This window comes from Mytilus edulis, chromosome 4, assembly GCF_963676685.1.
Source record: "Mytilus edulis chromosome 4, xbMytEdul2.2, whole genome shotgun sequence".
NCBI lineage: Eukaryota > Metazoa > Mollusca > Bivalvia > Mytilida > Mytilidae > Mytilus > Mytilus edulis.
Genome location: NC_092347.1, coordinates 5,739,133 through 5,758,090, shown reverse-complemented (window position 1 = coordinate 5,758,090; position 18,958 = coordinate 5,739,133). Strand labels below are relative to the sequence as shown.

The window sequence follows — 18,958 nt, the reverse complement described above, 5'->3', positions numbered from 1 at the left end:
TTGAATATGTTGGCCAGTATCAATTTGCGCCAACTACAGTTTTGAAAAGGTATTAACTGCAACACTATATTTTTCTGATGGTATTAATTGCTCCAATAAACGGATTCAAATTGCGCCATACTTACCAGTTTACATTATTTTTTATACCTACATGTACTATAATTGACCTATCCACTTTAGATTGAATTTGACACTGTCACATCAAAATTAAGAAAAATTTTCAGTTATAGAATAGTTTTTCATATGTAAAGATTTCTGATATATCCTTTTAGAAAATAGAGTTTGATCAAGGATGGAAGTCAATCATTTAAATGTATAGTAAAAATAGATATATGCATGAAATTGGCCAATTACATGATTTATTATTGGCGCAAATGATACCTTTTATTCTTAAATTGATGTGGTGCTGAAGTAGCATGGGCGCAAATAAGTTCATTTTTGGCGCAAAAAGATAACCCAATATGTCAGTAAATTGCTGCATGACAGCTACATACTGAAAGAAAAAATCGTTTGAATTTTTTTTTAATAGCGTTTATTTTTTATCTTTTTATTAGATACAGACCTTGAACTGCAGGCAGCTGCCCTTGGTCTTGATGGAGTGGTGAGTATTGCCTTAAAGTTTATTTCTAAAAAAGAAGGTTTTTTTGGCTGTGATGGAACTTTATATATTGTAATTTTTGTTTACTTTTCTTTTAGATTGATGTTATGGTTCAATACTTTGTTTTAAGCTCCTCATTGCAACCTTTCTATTGCTAACAAAGTGAGCAAAGGAGTAGAGGTCAAAAGGTTCTTATTTTGACCAAACATCGTCAAATTCAAAGTTACCATATATAACTAAATTTGTCAAAACAATACTAAAATAAATTTTAAAAAAAGGTGTTAAAAGATAAAGGAAATGATAAAATCCTACAAAAGTCTATCTGGTAGAAGTTCATGATGAGGTCTATTGATGGTTTAAATTTGGTATTGATAACTTTAATAGAAGCGGTAGGAGGGCGTGCCAAAAAAATGCTGCAAGAAAAATAAGAAAAAAAACATTAGAAAAAAATAAGGTCTTTCCTCGCCTAGAGAAAAGACCTTAAGAAATAAAATTTAGATTTCACACATTTATAAATCTCTATGAAAATTAACTGAATTTTGTTATATAATGGGAATTGGCCTAAAACTCCTGAAGTCTGAACTTAATCAAGCACTGGTAGATATCAAAATATTTGATCATTTATTATAGTAATACGATTAGAGTTGTCTCCCTTTCACAGTTGTTCAGAATATAATCATTGATCTGTGTACTGTAGCATGTCAAATACTTTTTATTGGATTTTTCTCTGATGTAGCTGTTAATCTAAGGGTAAATTGCATTGAACAATAAAGAAGTTGTTGAAATCAACAGATAGTATTTTATAGTCATATTACTGGATAGTTTTATTGTCATGGTTGGAAACTGGAACTTCCATAGATTTATCTCCTCTATTTTTTTAATGTGACCTATTTTCTATCTGATCTTTGATCATTTATATTTTGAATAACTTCATTCTCTACTAATTAAGGGCAATAAATTATTTACAAAACATGTTTTCATCTTAAATTACTATACTATTAAGATCAACTTTAGGCATTCTTATTGGTTTGATCTCATATGCATAAAATGTATTTTTAATGTAGGAATTATTTAACCTTGTTAAATGTAGTTGTAGAATTTAGTGTAAATGAACTTCACTAATATTTTATTTAGTGTTCAGCCTTTTCTAGTTGACTTAACCATGATTTATTATCCTTAATATCTTACTTTAGTAATTTATTCATGTAGAAGTCAAGTTCCCAGTTTGACATTTTGCCGTTATTTTTCTTCTGGCAAAAGTCGCATTGATAAATCACTGATGGAAACTAGATGGTTAGTTTACAATGATCTGTTCAGCTTTATTTTTATGCCCCACCTACGATAGTAGAGTGGCATTGTGTTTTCTGGTCTGTGGCTCCGTTCGTCCGTCTGTGCGTCCGTTCAGGTTAAAGTTTTTGGTCAAGGTAGTTTTTGCTGAAGCTGAAGTCCAATCAACTTGAAACTTAGAAGAATTGATACTTATGATATGATTTTTCTAATTTTAAAGCCAAATTAGACTTTTGACCCCAATTTCACGGTCCACTGAACATAGAAAATGAAAGTGGGAGTTTCAGGTTAAAGTTTTTGATCAAGGTAGTTTTTGGTGAAGCTGAAGTCCAATCAACTTGAAACTTAGTAAACTAGTTGCTTATGATATAATCTTTTTAATTTTTAAGCCAAATTAGACTTTTGACCACAATTTCACGGTCCACTAAACATAGAAAATGAAAGTGGGAGTTTCAGGTTAAAGTTTTTGGTCAAGGTAGTTTTTGATGAAATTGAAGTCCAATCAACTTGAAACTTAGTACATATGTTCCCTATAGTATAATCTTTCTAATTTTAATACCAAATTAGATTATTGCCCAATTTCACGATCCATGGAACATGGAAAAGGATAGTGCGAGTGGGGCATCCGTGTACTTTGGACACATTCTTGTTTAAACTATAATATAAAAATATGGATATGTGGTGTGAGATACACATATCCACCTAAGACCACAGAACTATACTGGTCACCTTATATGGCCATAAAAATGTCCCACAAGTAAGTTATAAAAGGCCTATAAATCAGGATTATTCATGTACTTAATGCAGTCATATGGTATGTTTTTTGCTCATTGTTGTAGGCCATACTGTGACCTATAGTTGTTATCTTCTAAATCATTAGGTCTAGCTCTGGTGGCGAGTTGTCTCATTATCAATCATACCACATTTTCTTATTTCTATATTTTTACTGTTAACAGTTATATTTTTAGAATTGACGTATTAACATGAAATTGAAAAGAAGGATCCAAAAGAAAATCTTAAGGAAAATATATTAAGGAAAATTACACATTCATAAAAAAAGCTAATTTAGATTGAATTGTTGGTTATATTGATATAGATACAGGAATAAATTCTATTACTTTAAATTAAAATAAAAACCTACTAATTTATCATGTTTACATTGGCAGACTTAGTTAAGTGACCTGTAGATACTACATCCTGGTTCTTTGTTCTCAGTACATATAGTTGTCTCTTTAGCAATCATACCAGTCTCTGTATTTTGATATAGATTTTTTCTTAGGTTATCTTGATTTTACATAATTTGATTACTTTTGTCAATTTTCACAGTTGACAAATGTCTGAAGATATCAACGACCGCTAGATAATTCATTTGTAACTAAATAAAAAAACTTATATAACATACAAATTTTTTACTTCTATTAGAATTAAGACATTGAATATAGAATCGTGTCTGTGGTGGTTTGGTAATATTTTTCTGAAGAAATAATAAGAAAAAAAAAACATGTCTGTATTTATATGTTTCCCACATTGAGCAATGAGGAAATTTGTTGTTCAATCTTTTCCCCATTCAATAACCTAAGTTAGCCTTGACCAAAACATTTGAAATTTTGATTATTGGTGTTGCATTATGCAAGGTTAAGCTTAACTTAAACAACCTGTATTTCTTCCTTAGTTTATAATGATTGACTATGCGAAAATATGCATATTTGTGGTTATCAATAACATAAGTTAACCAACACAAAATTATATAAAATTTAGAACATATATCTGTATAACCACTAATTGCAAGTCAAGGTTTAAACATAACATACAAATGTACTATATTCCTGAACTGCCTCAAGATGTCAAACCACCAAATCAAAATCACTATCTATTCAACTAAATTTTGCAACTTTCACAGCTTTCTTAAAAATTAAGTTTGAGTTTAACTTCATAGAAACCAGCCATGTCCTGAATTGTACATGTATCACCTTTCTACATGCCAATTCAACTCACTCATGTTAATAGTTCTTCTTAGAAAGAACTGCCTTGCAGATGTCAAGTACTCCTCAAAATAACCTGTGGAATTCTTGAAATCTTAAATTGATAAAATTTGGAGCGCATTAATCCTCAATTTTTAATGCAAATTCATAGACAAGTAAATTTTGGCTCAAAATGGACTAAATATATTTCTTTTTCACCGAAAGTTTCATTTCTGCAAATCTGTTTGTTAGTTTAAGAAAACAATGGCATCAAAAGTACTATTTCGTGTCAGAATTGGGCTCCTTCTTTTTCATACATTCTAAATTAAAGGGAGTGAATTGGTAGTCTGACACCTCAAGAATCTTGAGTGATATGCATGATGCAAAAGCAACCGAAACATGGCAGAATTTAAGTTGACTATGTAAAGTTAGAAGAGAACAAATTGCTCTTGTTATTAAGAATTTCAGTGGAGTTAATTTGGAACATTATTAAATCATTTTTAAGTGTTAAATGATACCATTGGTAATGCTGAAAATATGTAAATATATCTTCAATAATGTTAAATGAGTAATTGTTTCCCTTGCAACACTTTGCGGAGGACATAGACATACTGGGTGTCTATCCCTCCGGTCTTGTTGGCTCTCTTACATCTACAATTGTAGACAGATTTTTATGAAACTTGTGTCATTGGTTTGTACAGTACCAGCAATACCTTGGAAAAGTTACAAAACTATAGTGCCAATCGATTATTTTGAAATGATTTATGCCTCCTGGAACTAATATTTATATAGAAAATTGCATTGTAAGCACTCAGTGTAAACATTTTGATTTATGCCTTTTCATCTTAAAAATTAGTTTTTCTGAGGCTAACAAGATGATATTCAAAGTACCTTTTTTTTTAGTTGTCAATTTTGACCTTTACTGTCTAAGAGTTATATCCCTTAATTGATTAATTTTGATTTTGGGATTTTCTGAGGGATTTTCTGCACGATATTAGATTTTCCACATTACAATTATTGAAATATTGAACATAAAGTAATGGAATTAAGATATTTTATGTTTTCATTCTCGTTGATTTCAATAAATTTAACCATGTCTTCCAATGCATTTAGATAAAGAGTTAAAAAAAATTAAGAAAATATCAATTTGGTTATGAAATTTTCAGTTTCAATTTTTTTTTTTGATAAAGATCAGATGCATTTCATTAGCATTGGATTTATTACAACTGAAGTTTGGCTCTAATTGTGAAAATGTTGTTCTTTCACATACTACTTAGTAAAACTATTGGAAAATGTATTTGGTAAGAATAATTTTTGTCAAATTAACTTTTTGTAATTTTTGTAATTTCAAAGAATTGTTTTGCTGTTTTGTTCAAAATAAATTTTCCTTTATTGGGAAAAGTTAATTTTTATTAATCAAACTAATTAGTATCTGAATTGACAGAAGAAAACGGACTTTATAAATGGTATCATTTTTTGACTTAAGAATTTCTTTAAGATGTGATTTGTTGTTGAACATTTAAGGAGTGCCGCAGTTCCGTGTACTTTAGAATAGATAGATATGTCAAAGTCTGTACAGACTTCAATTACTTTTTAAATTTTGTCTTGGATTTACTTGATCGCGACCTACATTGATAATGGAATTATAAAAAATATAACGCTGCAAGACGTAAAAAAGACACGTATTCAATAAATGTTGATTGTATTAACATTTGAAATTCTGCAAGAGGAAATGAAGTGAATTGAAATACTTGTTGGTGCCAAACAGGATATTGGAAAGACATTAAGGCAATGTATTTAAAAACTGCTTCGTTAACTTCTAAAATGGATGAAATAATGATTAAATTTCCAGGTAAAATACATATTATTTCATCATAAAGCCACCTTAAGAAAAATAAAAATGAAAAAGTATTGATAAAATACAGCTAAAACTCTTTATTAAGGTTTGCTATAATAGTAAAATTTGTATGTACTGTTATAATATTCTGTGAATGAATCATGATATTCCAGTAATTAAAATGTCATTTTAGCTCACCTGGTCCAGAGAGCCATGTGAGCTTTTGCTATCACTTGTCATCTGTAGATGTGCACTTTTTCCAATCTCTTCTCCTCTGAAACAACTAACCCAATTTCAACCAATGATTCTTATAACTTCGAACATAGGGTAAAATGTTTTTGCCCAAATTTTGGCTTATTAATATTTCTCGAAATTAAAGCACTTTCAGCAATTTGACATTTGGTTTATAAGATTCACATGTCAAAATCTATTTGCTGCTATATTTTCAGATGAATCAGATAAACCTTTTAGTAGTAATTGCCCTACAAACGGTAATTTTTCTCATTTTTGGTTATCATCTTGAAATATTTTATAGATATACAGAGAAATTTAATTAAACAGCAAAAATGTTCAGCAAAGTAAGACTTACAAATAAGTCAGATGACCTACTTATAAGTTAAACATGACAGAAATCAGCAATTGATCTTTTATAGGAATCATTGCCCTTGAAAGATGATTTTTTTTCAGTTTGCAGAAACTATGTGAGAAACTTTGAATGTTATACGTTAAACAGCAAAATAATCATTGATGCAAGATTTATTAAACAAATTCCAGGTGAGTGATTCAGGTTCTAAGGAGCCTCTTGTCCATCTTTGCCTGACACTTGTGTGCAGTTGAAGACTTATGTTGAACTCTCTTACTGTATTTCATGTGTGGTTCGGCCACTCTCTAATGAACTGTCAGTTTTACCTCTTTAAGCTTACTGGTAATTGATTTTTTTTTAACTAAAGATCATTTGACTTCTTTATAAACCATTTGTGACCAAGTCAAACTTGTCTTATTGATATGGTAAATTGTCATGGCATTTGGACATCAACATTTTTAATGCTAGACAAATTCTTTTAAACTATTAGCAATATGTTCACCAAACTTTACTTGATAATTCCCTACAAGATGAGGAAAACCTTGATATATTTTTGGGAACAATGATGAAGGTAACTGCAGCTAATGATAGACTAGAATTTAGACAATGTCTTGGTTTCTTAATGTTATCTTTTAACCATGTGTCCAACTATAACCAAACTTGTGATGTTATTGTTTCATTGGTTGGAGAAGATCCAACTCCAAAAACCATATACACAATCAAACCTGCTAGACAGATCACTCCAATTTCTAATGTCTGGTCATACTCTTATTGTCTCTAATGGGATAATACCAATGCATTTTCAACCTCAAATTAAAGGTCATCCAACTTTTCAAAGAAAGTCAGTTTTTTGTTGTCCCATGGGTGACTGTTTTATCGTATATATATTAGTTTACCATGCAGGGAGTGCCCATGAAGGTTTTGCACAGGGGCCCATACCCCACTTCCTCATATAGTTCAGATTGACATTGTGTATTATTTATTCTTTAAAAGATCAGAGGAGGATTTAGGGAGGAGCAACCTGGGCCCCCCTTTTCTTGAAAAAATTTGGTTGATTATATAGGGAATCACTAAAGCATGACTGGAGTGGCCCCCAAATTTCTGGATCTGCCACTGAAGTTATAGGGTTCTAGAAAAGGAAATTGACTTGCAGTCCCTTGATGTGTACCCCACTTTCTTTTATTCACAAATGATTAGTTTCAAAATGAAACTTGAACCAAAATTATTGAAGATATCAATTACTGAAAATATGTGTCTAAGAGTTGGTTTTCTTACATTTCAATTGTAAAACAATATGAAAGTCTTATAAGTTTTCACATATTTGATAAAATTCGTTGTGAAGGTCTAGCTGGCTGAACAGTCTTTTCTTGGTCTACCTGTATAGATCAGACTATTAGTATTACAGTAGGAGTTTGGTATACACTGTTTGCATTTCAAACTTCCATTGTCCACTCACTGTGTTGGTATGTGTTATGATGTGTGGTTATTGTTACTCCCCAAAGGTCATTGCCTTCATAGTAACAAAAGAGCCAGAAAATTTATTCACAAAAGTATGATTTTTTCTTTCTTGCATTGTTGGCTAATTGATTTTCAAGAAATATTGATGCTGTGTATTATGACAGAATCCACTTGATGACAGTTGTAGATCGTTTGAAGTTTTCGGCAGGAAGCCAGCGTTATGTTAAAGCCATTGGTATCCAATGAGGCGTTCTGATGCTCTTATTTCACTGTTATCAGAACCTGTGACTAGCATTGAATCTTATCTGTTGATATATTTTCCGGCTACCGATTGATTTTTCCACGTTGATTATGCATTATGTGATGTCCTTACCCGTCAATAATCAGAAAAAGACTAATTGGAGAAGGTTGTTAGAGGATAAAAGTGCTAGCGGCCAAGTGTTGTTGGTTCCGAGGACAGCATTTAAAATAGCAGCTGATTTTATGACATTCTGATCAGACACGAAAACTCAATTCAAAAATTGTCACTACCAAAATACAGAGGGAAAAAATGTCATTAAAAAGATGGAATTCCATTGAAAAAAATAAAAGATAAAATAAACATTTATTTATTTTAGGATTAAAATCAGTAGACAGTAGATTTACAGTTGTGTCGATTTGTTCTGTTGATAAATGAGATTGATTTGTGTGTACTCTTACACCTCCGCATATTTTATCTGTCACTACCAGATCAGTATAGATAACCATGTAAATGTCTTTATTAGCCATATATGGACATATTCATTACTGTTTTCAAAACAGCTTCTTGGATCATTTGTCTGTTTCAATAGATTTTTTATTAAAATTTGTTTTAAATGACTGCAGGTTTTAAGTCTAGCTGGGTCTGATATAAATAACATTGAACAGTGCATGGGAAGTAAAAAGTTAGAATGTTTTGAAATAAAAAAACATTTTAATATTATTTCAGTTGATTATACCCAAATATTAATACATTTATTGTATATGTATATAACTAAGGATAAGGAAATGAAATGAAAATGTGGAACATATATATTTGTCCAAGAATAAATTGTTTATGTCAGTTTGTTTTATACTACTGAATATTGACAAAGACACAGTTTTTAAATTGTTAATGCAAATTTACTGTCCTGGTTTGGGATATATTCTGAAATATAATCAAGGTTTATTTCATTTTCTTTTTTTTTTTTTTTTTTTTTTTTTATAAATAAGTTCAAATATATGAATTTATGATTTTTTTTGTGTTACATAATTCAGTTTAATTCATGGATTTTGTTGGATAATGATCCTTACAAAAAATTGTTATTTTGGTAAAATAAACTCAAATAGTTAAAAGTTTTAGAAACCAGAATATAAAGCAGGATTTAGTAGATTTAAGCAATCAATGAGTTTTTGCTAGCAATTAGACATTCAAGAAGGCCACTACAGATGAACTCTATTTTACACGGGACTAATGAAAATAGTGGAATTTGTCAATTTTCAGACTATTGGAAATGACATAATGATAAATACAAAAAATGGATATGATTTTCACTTTCAGAAAACGAAAATAATTTAAGTCTGTGGAAATAAGTTGTTTAAAATATTCTCTAATTATACCTATTTTTAATGCACTATGATTTATTTCATTCATTTTCATGTTTGACGTGTCCATCTTCACATACAAAATGACATTTAATAGTGTTTTTATTACTAGGTTATTTTATCCATGCTTTTCTTGTCAAGAAATTCTAGAATTCTGTCACATTTACTGATTTCATGATAATTTAATGTATTGTTGTATAGGTTTGACATTTTTGACACTGATATATCTAATTTCCTGCTTTTACAAAAAGATGACCCCTCAACCTAGTTGGACTATCTATAATAGGTAATGGACTGTAGACAAAATCTAAATGAATCCTTAGTGTACAAAATTTTGAAATTCATTTGAAATCAATTTTTTCATTTTTTATGCAGTTTTGCACATGAGGTATTTTATGAAGGTTTAATTGATTTATTTACTGAAATCTTATGTATTGAATGTCATTTTAGGTGGTTTTTCATGTCAAGTCTTTTTTTAAAAACACACTGAATAAATATAAACGATTTTTTATAATACAGATTTCTTATCAACAGGTTTCATAATAAAATCACAATTGTCTAAAATTACTGTAATTATAAGCATAAAGAAATCAATAATTAATTACAAGCTTTTCGTGCTTGATATGCCAAATCGGAAGTCTAGCATTGTAAAAATCTAAAAGCAAACTAAATTACCAACTTTAGAAAAGCTTTAATTGTTCAGTCATATTTTAATATGGGAAAATTATAGATTTGAGGCTCCTAAATATTTTTTCTGGGTATATCGGTCATGAAATATGAATGAGAGGAAATGTATTACTGGGTGTAAATACTGGTCACTGAGACAGCAACCCAACGGAAATAATTCATGTAGATACCATAGCATTATACAGTTATCAACAATACACAGGTGCTCAAAATATATTAAGCTCTAATAATCATTACAAACTCAATTGCTTATTAAATCAGGCGTTTTTTTAACCACCGGTAGGCTAGACAATTTAAAACTACATTTTCAGGCTCCTGCTTTTGCTAACTTAGTTTTATGAAAAGATAAGTAATGACATTTAGATTACCAAAACCATTATGGGTTATATATAGGTTACCATTTTTATGCTCCACCTAGGGGCATTATGTTTTTCGGTCTGTGCATCTGTTCTTTGGTTGTCCATCCGTCCATTCATCAGTTGTCCTGCTTCAGGATAAAGTTTTTTTGATAAAGTTTAAGTTAGAGGTAGTTTTTGATAAATTTGAAATCCAATCAACATGAAACTTAGTACACATGTTCCCTATGATATGATCTTTCTAATTGTAATGCCAAATTAAAGTTTTGACTCCAATTTCATAGGCCACTGAACATAGAAAATGATAGTGCAAGTTGGGCATGCATGTTCTCTGGACACATTCTTGTTTCACTTTTGCTTTTATCAAATTTTGGGACCCAGGCGCGTAGCTCCCTATACGCCAACACGCAGTTGCGTGCACATTGATTCGGCATGCAAAAAAAAATAATGGCAAAATAAAAACTTATAAATTGAATGTTAAAGGAAACATGTTGTCACTTTTTTAATTGTTGAAATATCATTGAATAACGGCATTTGGTTTCAAAATAAAAGTTTTATTGGAATTGATGGCAAAATCGGACAGTAACTTGTATCTTTTTCAAGATTTGAATTTGTAATATTCAGTCTAAGACATGTAGTTTTGGAGCACATTTTACAGTGTATGGGTTCAGCAGTTTGGAATGAGATGTACCAATCGGCATTAGAATTATCAGGTCCCCTCGATATAATTGAAAATATGCCGAGGCGATGTGGTCGACAGACTACCGGAGCCAATCACCCTGCAAACACGCCAAAACAGTATTGGAAAGTCTCATTATGTTTTGCGTTCATAGACCATATGATAAGGGAATTGGAGAGTGAAGTCGCGTCTTGTATTATCAGAAAATCGCTTCTTTGTGCTGAATTGCTTCATCGTGTAGACGAACAAATCTCAACATTGTCTGAGACATACGAAACTGATCTGGCATGTAATTTTGACGAATTTAATTTGGAGATCGCAATATGCCGAACATATACGCTGGTTTATAACATCTTGCGAGTGCTACCATAGAGATATATCAGTGTACTACGTATGTTGATAACAAATGTACGATCCGTGAACAATGAACAACGACATGCAGTTACTGCATATTCATTCAGTGTGAATATTGACAAAAGCAGTTTGTTTCTGCCTAGACCCGAAGAGAATATTTTTGACGATTTTGAGTAAATTCTGTATCAAAAATATGTGTTGTTTATGTATTACTCTATTCAGAAGATTTATTAATAGTTTTACAATCATAATTTTTTTATAGGTCCTGACTACATATAGCGCCTCTTTTATAACCGTCCTATGACCGAAAACCGAAAAATAAAACATTTTTCTGCATAAAAGGGTCCCAAAATTTTTAGTTGCTTGCACATCGTTTCCTTCTAGCTACGCCCCTGGGACCCTATATTGAAGAAGTTACATCTCCCCAGAAATATCAGCTATATCAATTTTACAAGAAAATATGGATGAACAATCTCTTCAGCAGCTAATTTAGTTGCAGAATGTTGAGAACTGGTACATACAAAAAGTTTACCAACAGAATTGTTCTATAATCTTATGTTTGTCAAGTAATGCAGCATTCTTTTAGATGACACTTATTTTCCTCCAATGTTTTAAGATTCTGTTTGGATAAGATGTATATATGTAGACAGTGTGTCTATGTAGCCACTACAACTAGTCAATAGAAATAATTGGTTCAAAAATATTACATAACATAGCTTCCTTTGAAAAAAAAATCCAGTTTATATTAATGTTTGTGCATGATAATATTTTACACCTTGCATTTAAGTGGTATGTTTTTATCAGTACATGCTGAGGAAATGACAACTTTAAATTTATTTTTGTGAAAATTTTAAGACTTCTTTATTGCTTAGCATTCTTATAAAATCTCTCATAATCCACCTGCAATGTGCTAACATCATGGAATTTTATTTTTATAATTTAATTTCAGTGAGGGAAGAACAAAACAAAATTCTGCAAATTTCTAGATTTAACATTGTTGTGCTGCTATTTAGATAAAAGTGAGAAAGGAAATGGGGAATATGTCAAAAGAGAAAACAACCCGACCATAGAGCAGACAACAGCCGAAGGACACTAATGGGTCTTCAACACAATGAGAAAGTCCAGCAGCCGGAGTTGGTCCTCAGCTGGCCCCTAAATAAACATTTTTTACTAATTCAGTGAAAAATGACATCACACTTAAAACCCCAAAAACATATAAATGAACTAAAATTAACAAAAATTCAAGACTAACAAATGTCAGCGGCTCATGCGCAAAAATATGACAGGGTTAAACATGTTTTGTGATGTCTCCAACCAAGTCCTGCTGTATTATAGTTAAGGAGGCTCGAGGGTATAAAAATTTCCGAAAAAAATCAAACATTTGTTTTTCATTTCAAATTTTATTTATTTCCTTTTGTAGTTGTTACTTTATTATATGGTACAAAAATCATTCAAAACAATCAATTTGTGTTGGCCCCAGATGACTTTCAAAATGTATACATCATTGAAAAAGTTCCAAATTATCTCCCTTTGGTGGAAAAATGCCATTTTTTGGCTCTAAAATTGAAATATCTTTTTCAACTCATCGGTGACCTATCTTTTTTAATATAATTTCCATATAAGCTGTTCTTAAACTAAATTATTGTAAAATTTTAGCGATTTCTGTAATAAATTTCTTTTTTTTATTTCGATATTACCTTTATTTCTCCTATTACTTCAACAGAAAAAAAACACCTTTACAAAAATATATGCTTCTTTCGAAGGCAGATTGTGAGCGCAAATGAACGGTGACCCCACTTTTTTATTTTATTTTTCTATTAACTATAAGATAAAGTTCATTTATAGAAAAATATAGAGAAATCCTATATAAATGATTTAGACCCGCGAACCACCTTAAATGCAGAATAGCAGAACAACACAATCTTATGCAATGCTTATACTATTTTACCATAGAAGAGGGGCAAAAGATACCAGAGGGACATTCAAACTCATAGATCGAAAATAAACTGACAAAATCTGGCTAAAAAAAGAAAAGACAAACAGACAAATAAAAGTACACAAGACACAACATAGAAAACTAAAGACTATAAGCAACAGGGACCCCATCAACAACTAGGGGTGATCACAGGTGCTCAGGAAAGGTAAGCAGATCCTGCTCCACATGTGGCACCCGTCATGTTGCTCATGTTATTACAAACCTTGTAAATAGTCTTAATTCGGTAGGTCTCATTCTTGAAAAATTAATGCAAATAATATAGACCTTAAATACCAAACCACTTGTTATAAAATTTCTGTAAATGATCATCTTTGAAGGTATAAAGACCCCAACTATATTATATTCACTGCGATATAGCCTTTTTGCGCTGATGCTATGGAAAGCAAACACTAATGAACCAACTAATGAAAATAAATTCAAGACATGGGTTGTTTTTTAATGGGAAACCAAAACCCCATTACCCTTTATCTTTCTAAGACTATTTGGAATTCTACAAAATATTGTTCCTTTTTTTCCTTCTTATAAGAAGCTAAAGGGCTGCATCTTCTGATGACACAGTTTCTAGAAACCTACATCAATATTGAGTCATTGACATCAAATCCAGTTAGCAAGAAACAAATCCAATAAATTTAAATGCCTGGTCTATGAAGTTCTCTGACCTATAAGATGCTGGTGAAGGTAGAGTTACCTTTCCTTGGTAAGATCATGTTAATTACTATTTTATGTTACCTGTAAATTTAAAAGGACATCAGTCGGAGATTATATATATTTAAATGTTAAAACTATCAAGTTTTCTATCATATCATTTTACAAAAAACTAAATTGTATTTTTCATTTTGTAAAGATAGTTTTTCCACAAGTTAATTGTTAGATTAACCTTTCAAAAAGCATGGGTGTTAGTTTTCTCGGTCTCGGTCTATTCACAAAGAAAAAGTAAATTTTGATTTTGATTTGATCAATAAGAGCTGCTCACATAAGTTTTCCTAATTCATGCAAATACGGTGAAATTTACCATTTTCTTTTATAAATTATATAAAGTCTGTTTAAATTAAGTCCAGGTGTATAATTTTCTGTGCAACTTTTATTTGCCAACTTTTGAAGATATTTTTAAAGTTTACGGATGAGTTCTGTATTACTAAAATGCAAAAAAGTTTGGAAAAACCTGTTGACACAAAATTAAGGATTTATTTAAGGATGATCTTGAAGTAAATAAAACCTTTAGATCAACTTAATTCATGCATTGTTGTTATTGTGGACTTATTTTTCAAATTTTAGAGATTATCTTTTTAATATATTTTGTCAACAAAGAACTAAATCAGACCAATAACTAAAGGATATATTGCTATATGGTATGCCAAAAGATAGCACTAAAACTCCTTGAAATTTTTATGTAAGATTTTTTTTTACCAGTCTCTTTCAATGTTTTTTTTTAAATACAAAAAACCTGTCATATTGCAGAGCTACATTATAAAACACTGTGTGTTTACACAGTGTTTTATAAAAGTTCTACATATGAAACTTTCATATAATTTATTTTCCATTTAGTTATTACTATTTCACTGCAAAGGCACAGACAGTTTAAAATATTTCTTCTTTCACTAGAAAAAAAATCCCCTTTTGAAGGCCTCACCATTACTATATTTTTTCACAATGAAATGCAGGTTACATCATGTTTGTATAATAATAACAGATAACTATTATAGCCCCTTCATTATGATATCTTTATAAAATGCATCAATAATTTTCTAGCAGTAACACACAGTATTTCCTATTAGCCTATTATTTTATGCCTAAGTTCAGAGTTGAACGGTTTGAAGTGTATATGGGGGTGGGATTTAATCATTTACATTTAGGAATACACACCAGATGACATGTTTAGTTTGTTTTCTAAACAAATAGAGGTATGTAAAACGTGTATTGATTCAAATTTTGTACTACAAATAGTGAAAATAATGTCATTACTAAGTGTGCATAATTGTTTATCAAGAAAAAATGGCTAGCTCTGATTGATTCAACTGTTAAATATTCTTCTTTTGCTGGTGGCTATAAAATTTCCTGTGAACAGTGGGGAGTCTAAATGATCTTTATGAATTTGTTTACTGATTTACATTTTGTTTATATCATTTATTTATCATACATATTATGTTTAAGGCATCTGTATATTATAATATTTACATGGACATTAAAATTTGAAAATTATTTAAGTTGAAAATTTAAATATTTCCGTGAGTCCTATAACGTATATCATAATGGATTTTAAGTAGATGTATTTGTTCATTGCCAACCAAGTGTTTAAAATCTTTTGTTTATATAGATCTGAGATAGACTTTATAGACACCTTTGTAAACGTTCAACAAGTGTATTTTGCAAGGATCATTTCCTTGGATAATTAAAATGAAATGAATGAAGAGGGCATAGCTGATTTACAAATGTATTTGATATGATCATAAAACTATGTAAAATATAAGCATACAAAATTGAGCTCCTGACAACATATTTGATACCTCAATTTTTTGTGCTGATATGAGCATTTTTATTTAAAGAGTTATTGCTTTTCTAAATTAGGTATTCTGTATTTTGGCTTACAGTAAGATTTTTTAGGGGACTTTCATTTGTATAAAATTTGTATGATTTATTATCCATATAAATTGATACAGTTATAAATTATTGGTTGACTATTTAGGAAATAAATGAAGCACAAATGGAGGGGATGCCCTCTTAGGCAGTCAGTGCCCCCCTCCCCTTATATAAATTTCTGGATCCGCCACTGAGTTCCCTTTGTTTCCATCTGTTTTGTTTAGAATTTCTATCTATGGCTTAAGGATTTCCTTAACATTTTTAGATCTGGGAGATCTCTTTCCACAACATGTAGAAAAATAGAATGTTATCATTTGTCTAATCAAATACAGTAGTATCATTTTACTGGTTATATCAAATATAAAATTCATTTGGGAGAAGATGGCTTGGTCTATTGATGGAATATCATCCTCCTGTAAATAACATACATTCTGAAATAGATAAAATGGCCTTCATGTCAGTTTACATGTATGAAAATTGAGTTTAGGCTGCTCACCTCTGAGAATTTGTTTTTTGTTCCTAGAGACTCTGTTCTGCAATTTTATCCCTATTTGACGGTGTAGTAATTTATTGATGAGTTTCTAATGTAATTAGGATATCAGACTTTCAGTATTGAATACAGCTCTTTTTTCACCGATGGAATATGATGAATACACAATGGTAAACAATAGAAAAATACAAACTCTTGTCAGCTGTCAGTAAAAAAATGGAGACCAAGAGATAAAGAAAAAAAAATGTGTTGGCTAAAGCAGGCAATAACATCTAATATTTTGTTTGAGCTTTCACAGCTTAAACTATAGTATTGCTATTTCTACAGGGCTACAGAGACTTCAGTTGTGTTCCACAACATTTCTACTTTTATATGATTTTGGACTGATGGCACCATTTTTGAGTTAATTGAAAGCCCTTATTTATCACTGTATATCTGTTTTAGCGCTATATCACATTTGTTTTATGCAGGGTGACCTAACAAAAGGTCATTGTAGTTTCAAAATCTCTTAGGCGTTGAAATTCTTTGTTATTTACAAAAATCTCTAGCGCTGAAGTTCATAGTAAACAACAACAACAATAATTCTTTTTTTATGTGTTGTACAGTTTGTTATTTTACTAATATTTCCTGAGGTTCTCATTGTAGAAGGCATGAACAAATAGATTATCATTGAATACTGTTGACCTTAGTTACTTCTGTATTATACCTTTGAGAAACTTATGGCCAACAGAACTTTCCAAGTAGGTGATTGAAATGACATTTTGCCTTGAACGTGATAAAGCAGGACTGTTTATAACTGTCTAGCTATCTAAACTTTTGTGTATTGAGAATGTTTTATCCATGTTGGATATTGAGGGAGAGGGTCTGTGTTCAGTTTATCAAAGACCATTTTAAAAAATCATTTAATCTTATATAGACATGATAGAGTTGGACCTAAATTTGTTGTAGAAGATTGTCTACTAAGTAAAGTTTGTTTTTGATATATTTAGGTTGTTGGGTTGCTGTCTAATTGGAGTTTAACCCTTATCTGCATTTATTAATACTACTGAATTAAAATGTGTTGGACTTTGAAATTAATAGTACATTTCTTCATATGAAACTATCAGATAGTCTGCTGAAGTGTCAAACATACTCTTATCAGTCTTTACAAATAATACCAATCATGATATTTAATCAATACCTCATAAATTATGCTTATAATTGAGTACTTACTGTAGACGTTTTACCTACATGCTTAAAGGTGATAATCTCAGAAAAACTTATTAGTTCTCTTTATATAAACAAATTCACCAGAACTTAGATTTGTGTTTAATAAAAACAGGCTATTTATCATGTTTATTGATTTCAGTTCTTTGACTTGATGTAATCAGAAATGTATATATTTTTATTTAGTTCAGACTTTTCTTGTAAAAGCAGACGAGGGGGGGGGGTTCGGGGTTTGATCGACCTTGACTACCCATGTGACGATTTAAGGGTCTTATATGGTGAAATGTCATGTATACATCAATGAGACGGCAGAGTCCTTGATATGTTAGTACAATATCCGACCTTTCTAAAGGCAAAACAAAGTGAAAAACAAATGTTCAAGAAAATCAACAACAATCATGACAATTAGCACTGTACTGAACTGGTTTTGTTATATTTTAAAAGAGTTACAGTTGAGTTCTCAGTGCTAAACCTTAAACTTCTTGGTGCTACAAACCAAATAAGGTAATTTTGAAGTTTGGTTCTTGGTATTTTTCATTATCAAAACAAAAGTTTATCTTCATATGAGAAAGAAAAAAAATATCAGGTGATTAAGTTTGGATGATATTTTTTTTTATTTAAGGTCAAATTTTGTGAAGAGCTGGGGATATTGTAGACTATGTATAAGCATCATGGTACATGTATTGTTGAATAATTCTATTTTGTATCAATGTTGTTTGTATAATCCCGCAGACTTTCCCATGTGACATTATCTTCTTTAAATAGACATGCATTTGAAAGGTGGAAAGAAGACATTGCTCCCCACTTTTCCGATAACATTTGAAGATGTCTTTAACATTTATCTTTAAACTGTATACTGGCTTGTAAAAGGTTAGCTGTGTTCATCTTGGTTACTTCTTTCCTGAATCTTTTGTTTGCTCTTTTAAATATGTCTTTATTTTGGTACACTTAACAGATTTTTGTTCACCAGTCAACAGCCTGTTCTTTGCCATACATACATTATGTGTTTGAAGACCAGAGATTTTATAATCTGCCATCAAAACATGTTGTGATCTTTAATTATTCTTCATACCCTGGTGATATATTTGAGACCATGTGTAATTAATCTGTTATTGACAAAATATTGTCTCCATAATATCACGCTGTGGGAAAATTTATGGAATGTCTTATATCTAGTTGCATAAATGGAATCCTATATCATCTGAACTTTTAGGTTTTCTTCATGACTTTATGGTTGGGATTTATAATAACCTAATTCACAGCATTGTAGACCCTTCATTTTTCATT

At 30.6% G+C, this 18,958-nt stretch overlaps 1 protein-coding gene across 10 annotated transcripts in view; it reads left to right on the top strand.

The window, feature by feature from the left end:
* LOC139521686 (vitamin D3 receptor-like) overlaps window positions 1-18,958 on the top strand; it is a 160,569-nt gene that overhangs the window by 49,144 nt on the left and 92,467 nt on the right. For 8 of the 10 annotated variants that reach the window (XM_071315213.1, XM_071315206.1, XM_071315209.1 and 5 more), the window contains one exon: window positions 555-601. In XM_071315213.1, coding sequence (XP_071171314.1) covers window positions 555-601 — 47 coding nt within the window. Of the gene's footprint in view, window positions 1-554; window positions 602-15,127; window positions 15,300-18,958 lie in introns of those variants that run through there. The other 2 variants (XM_071315217.1, XM_071315215.1) reach the window with 2 other exon arrangements.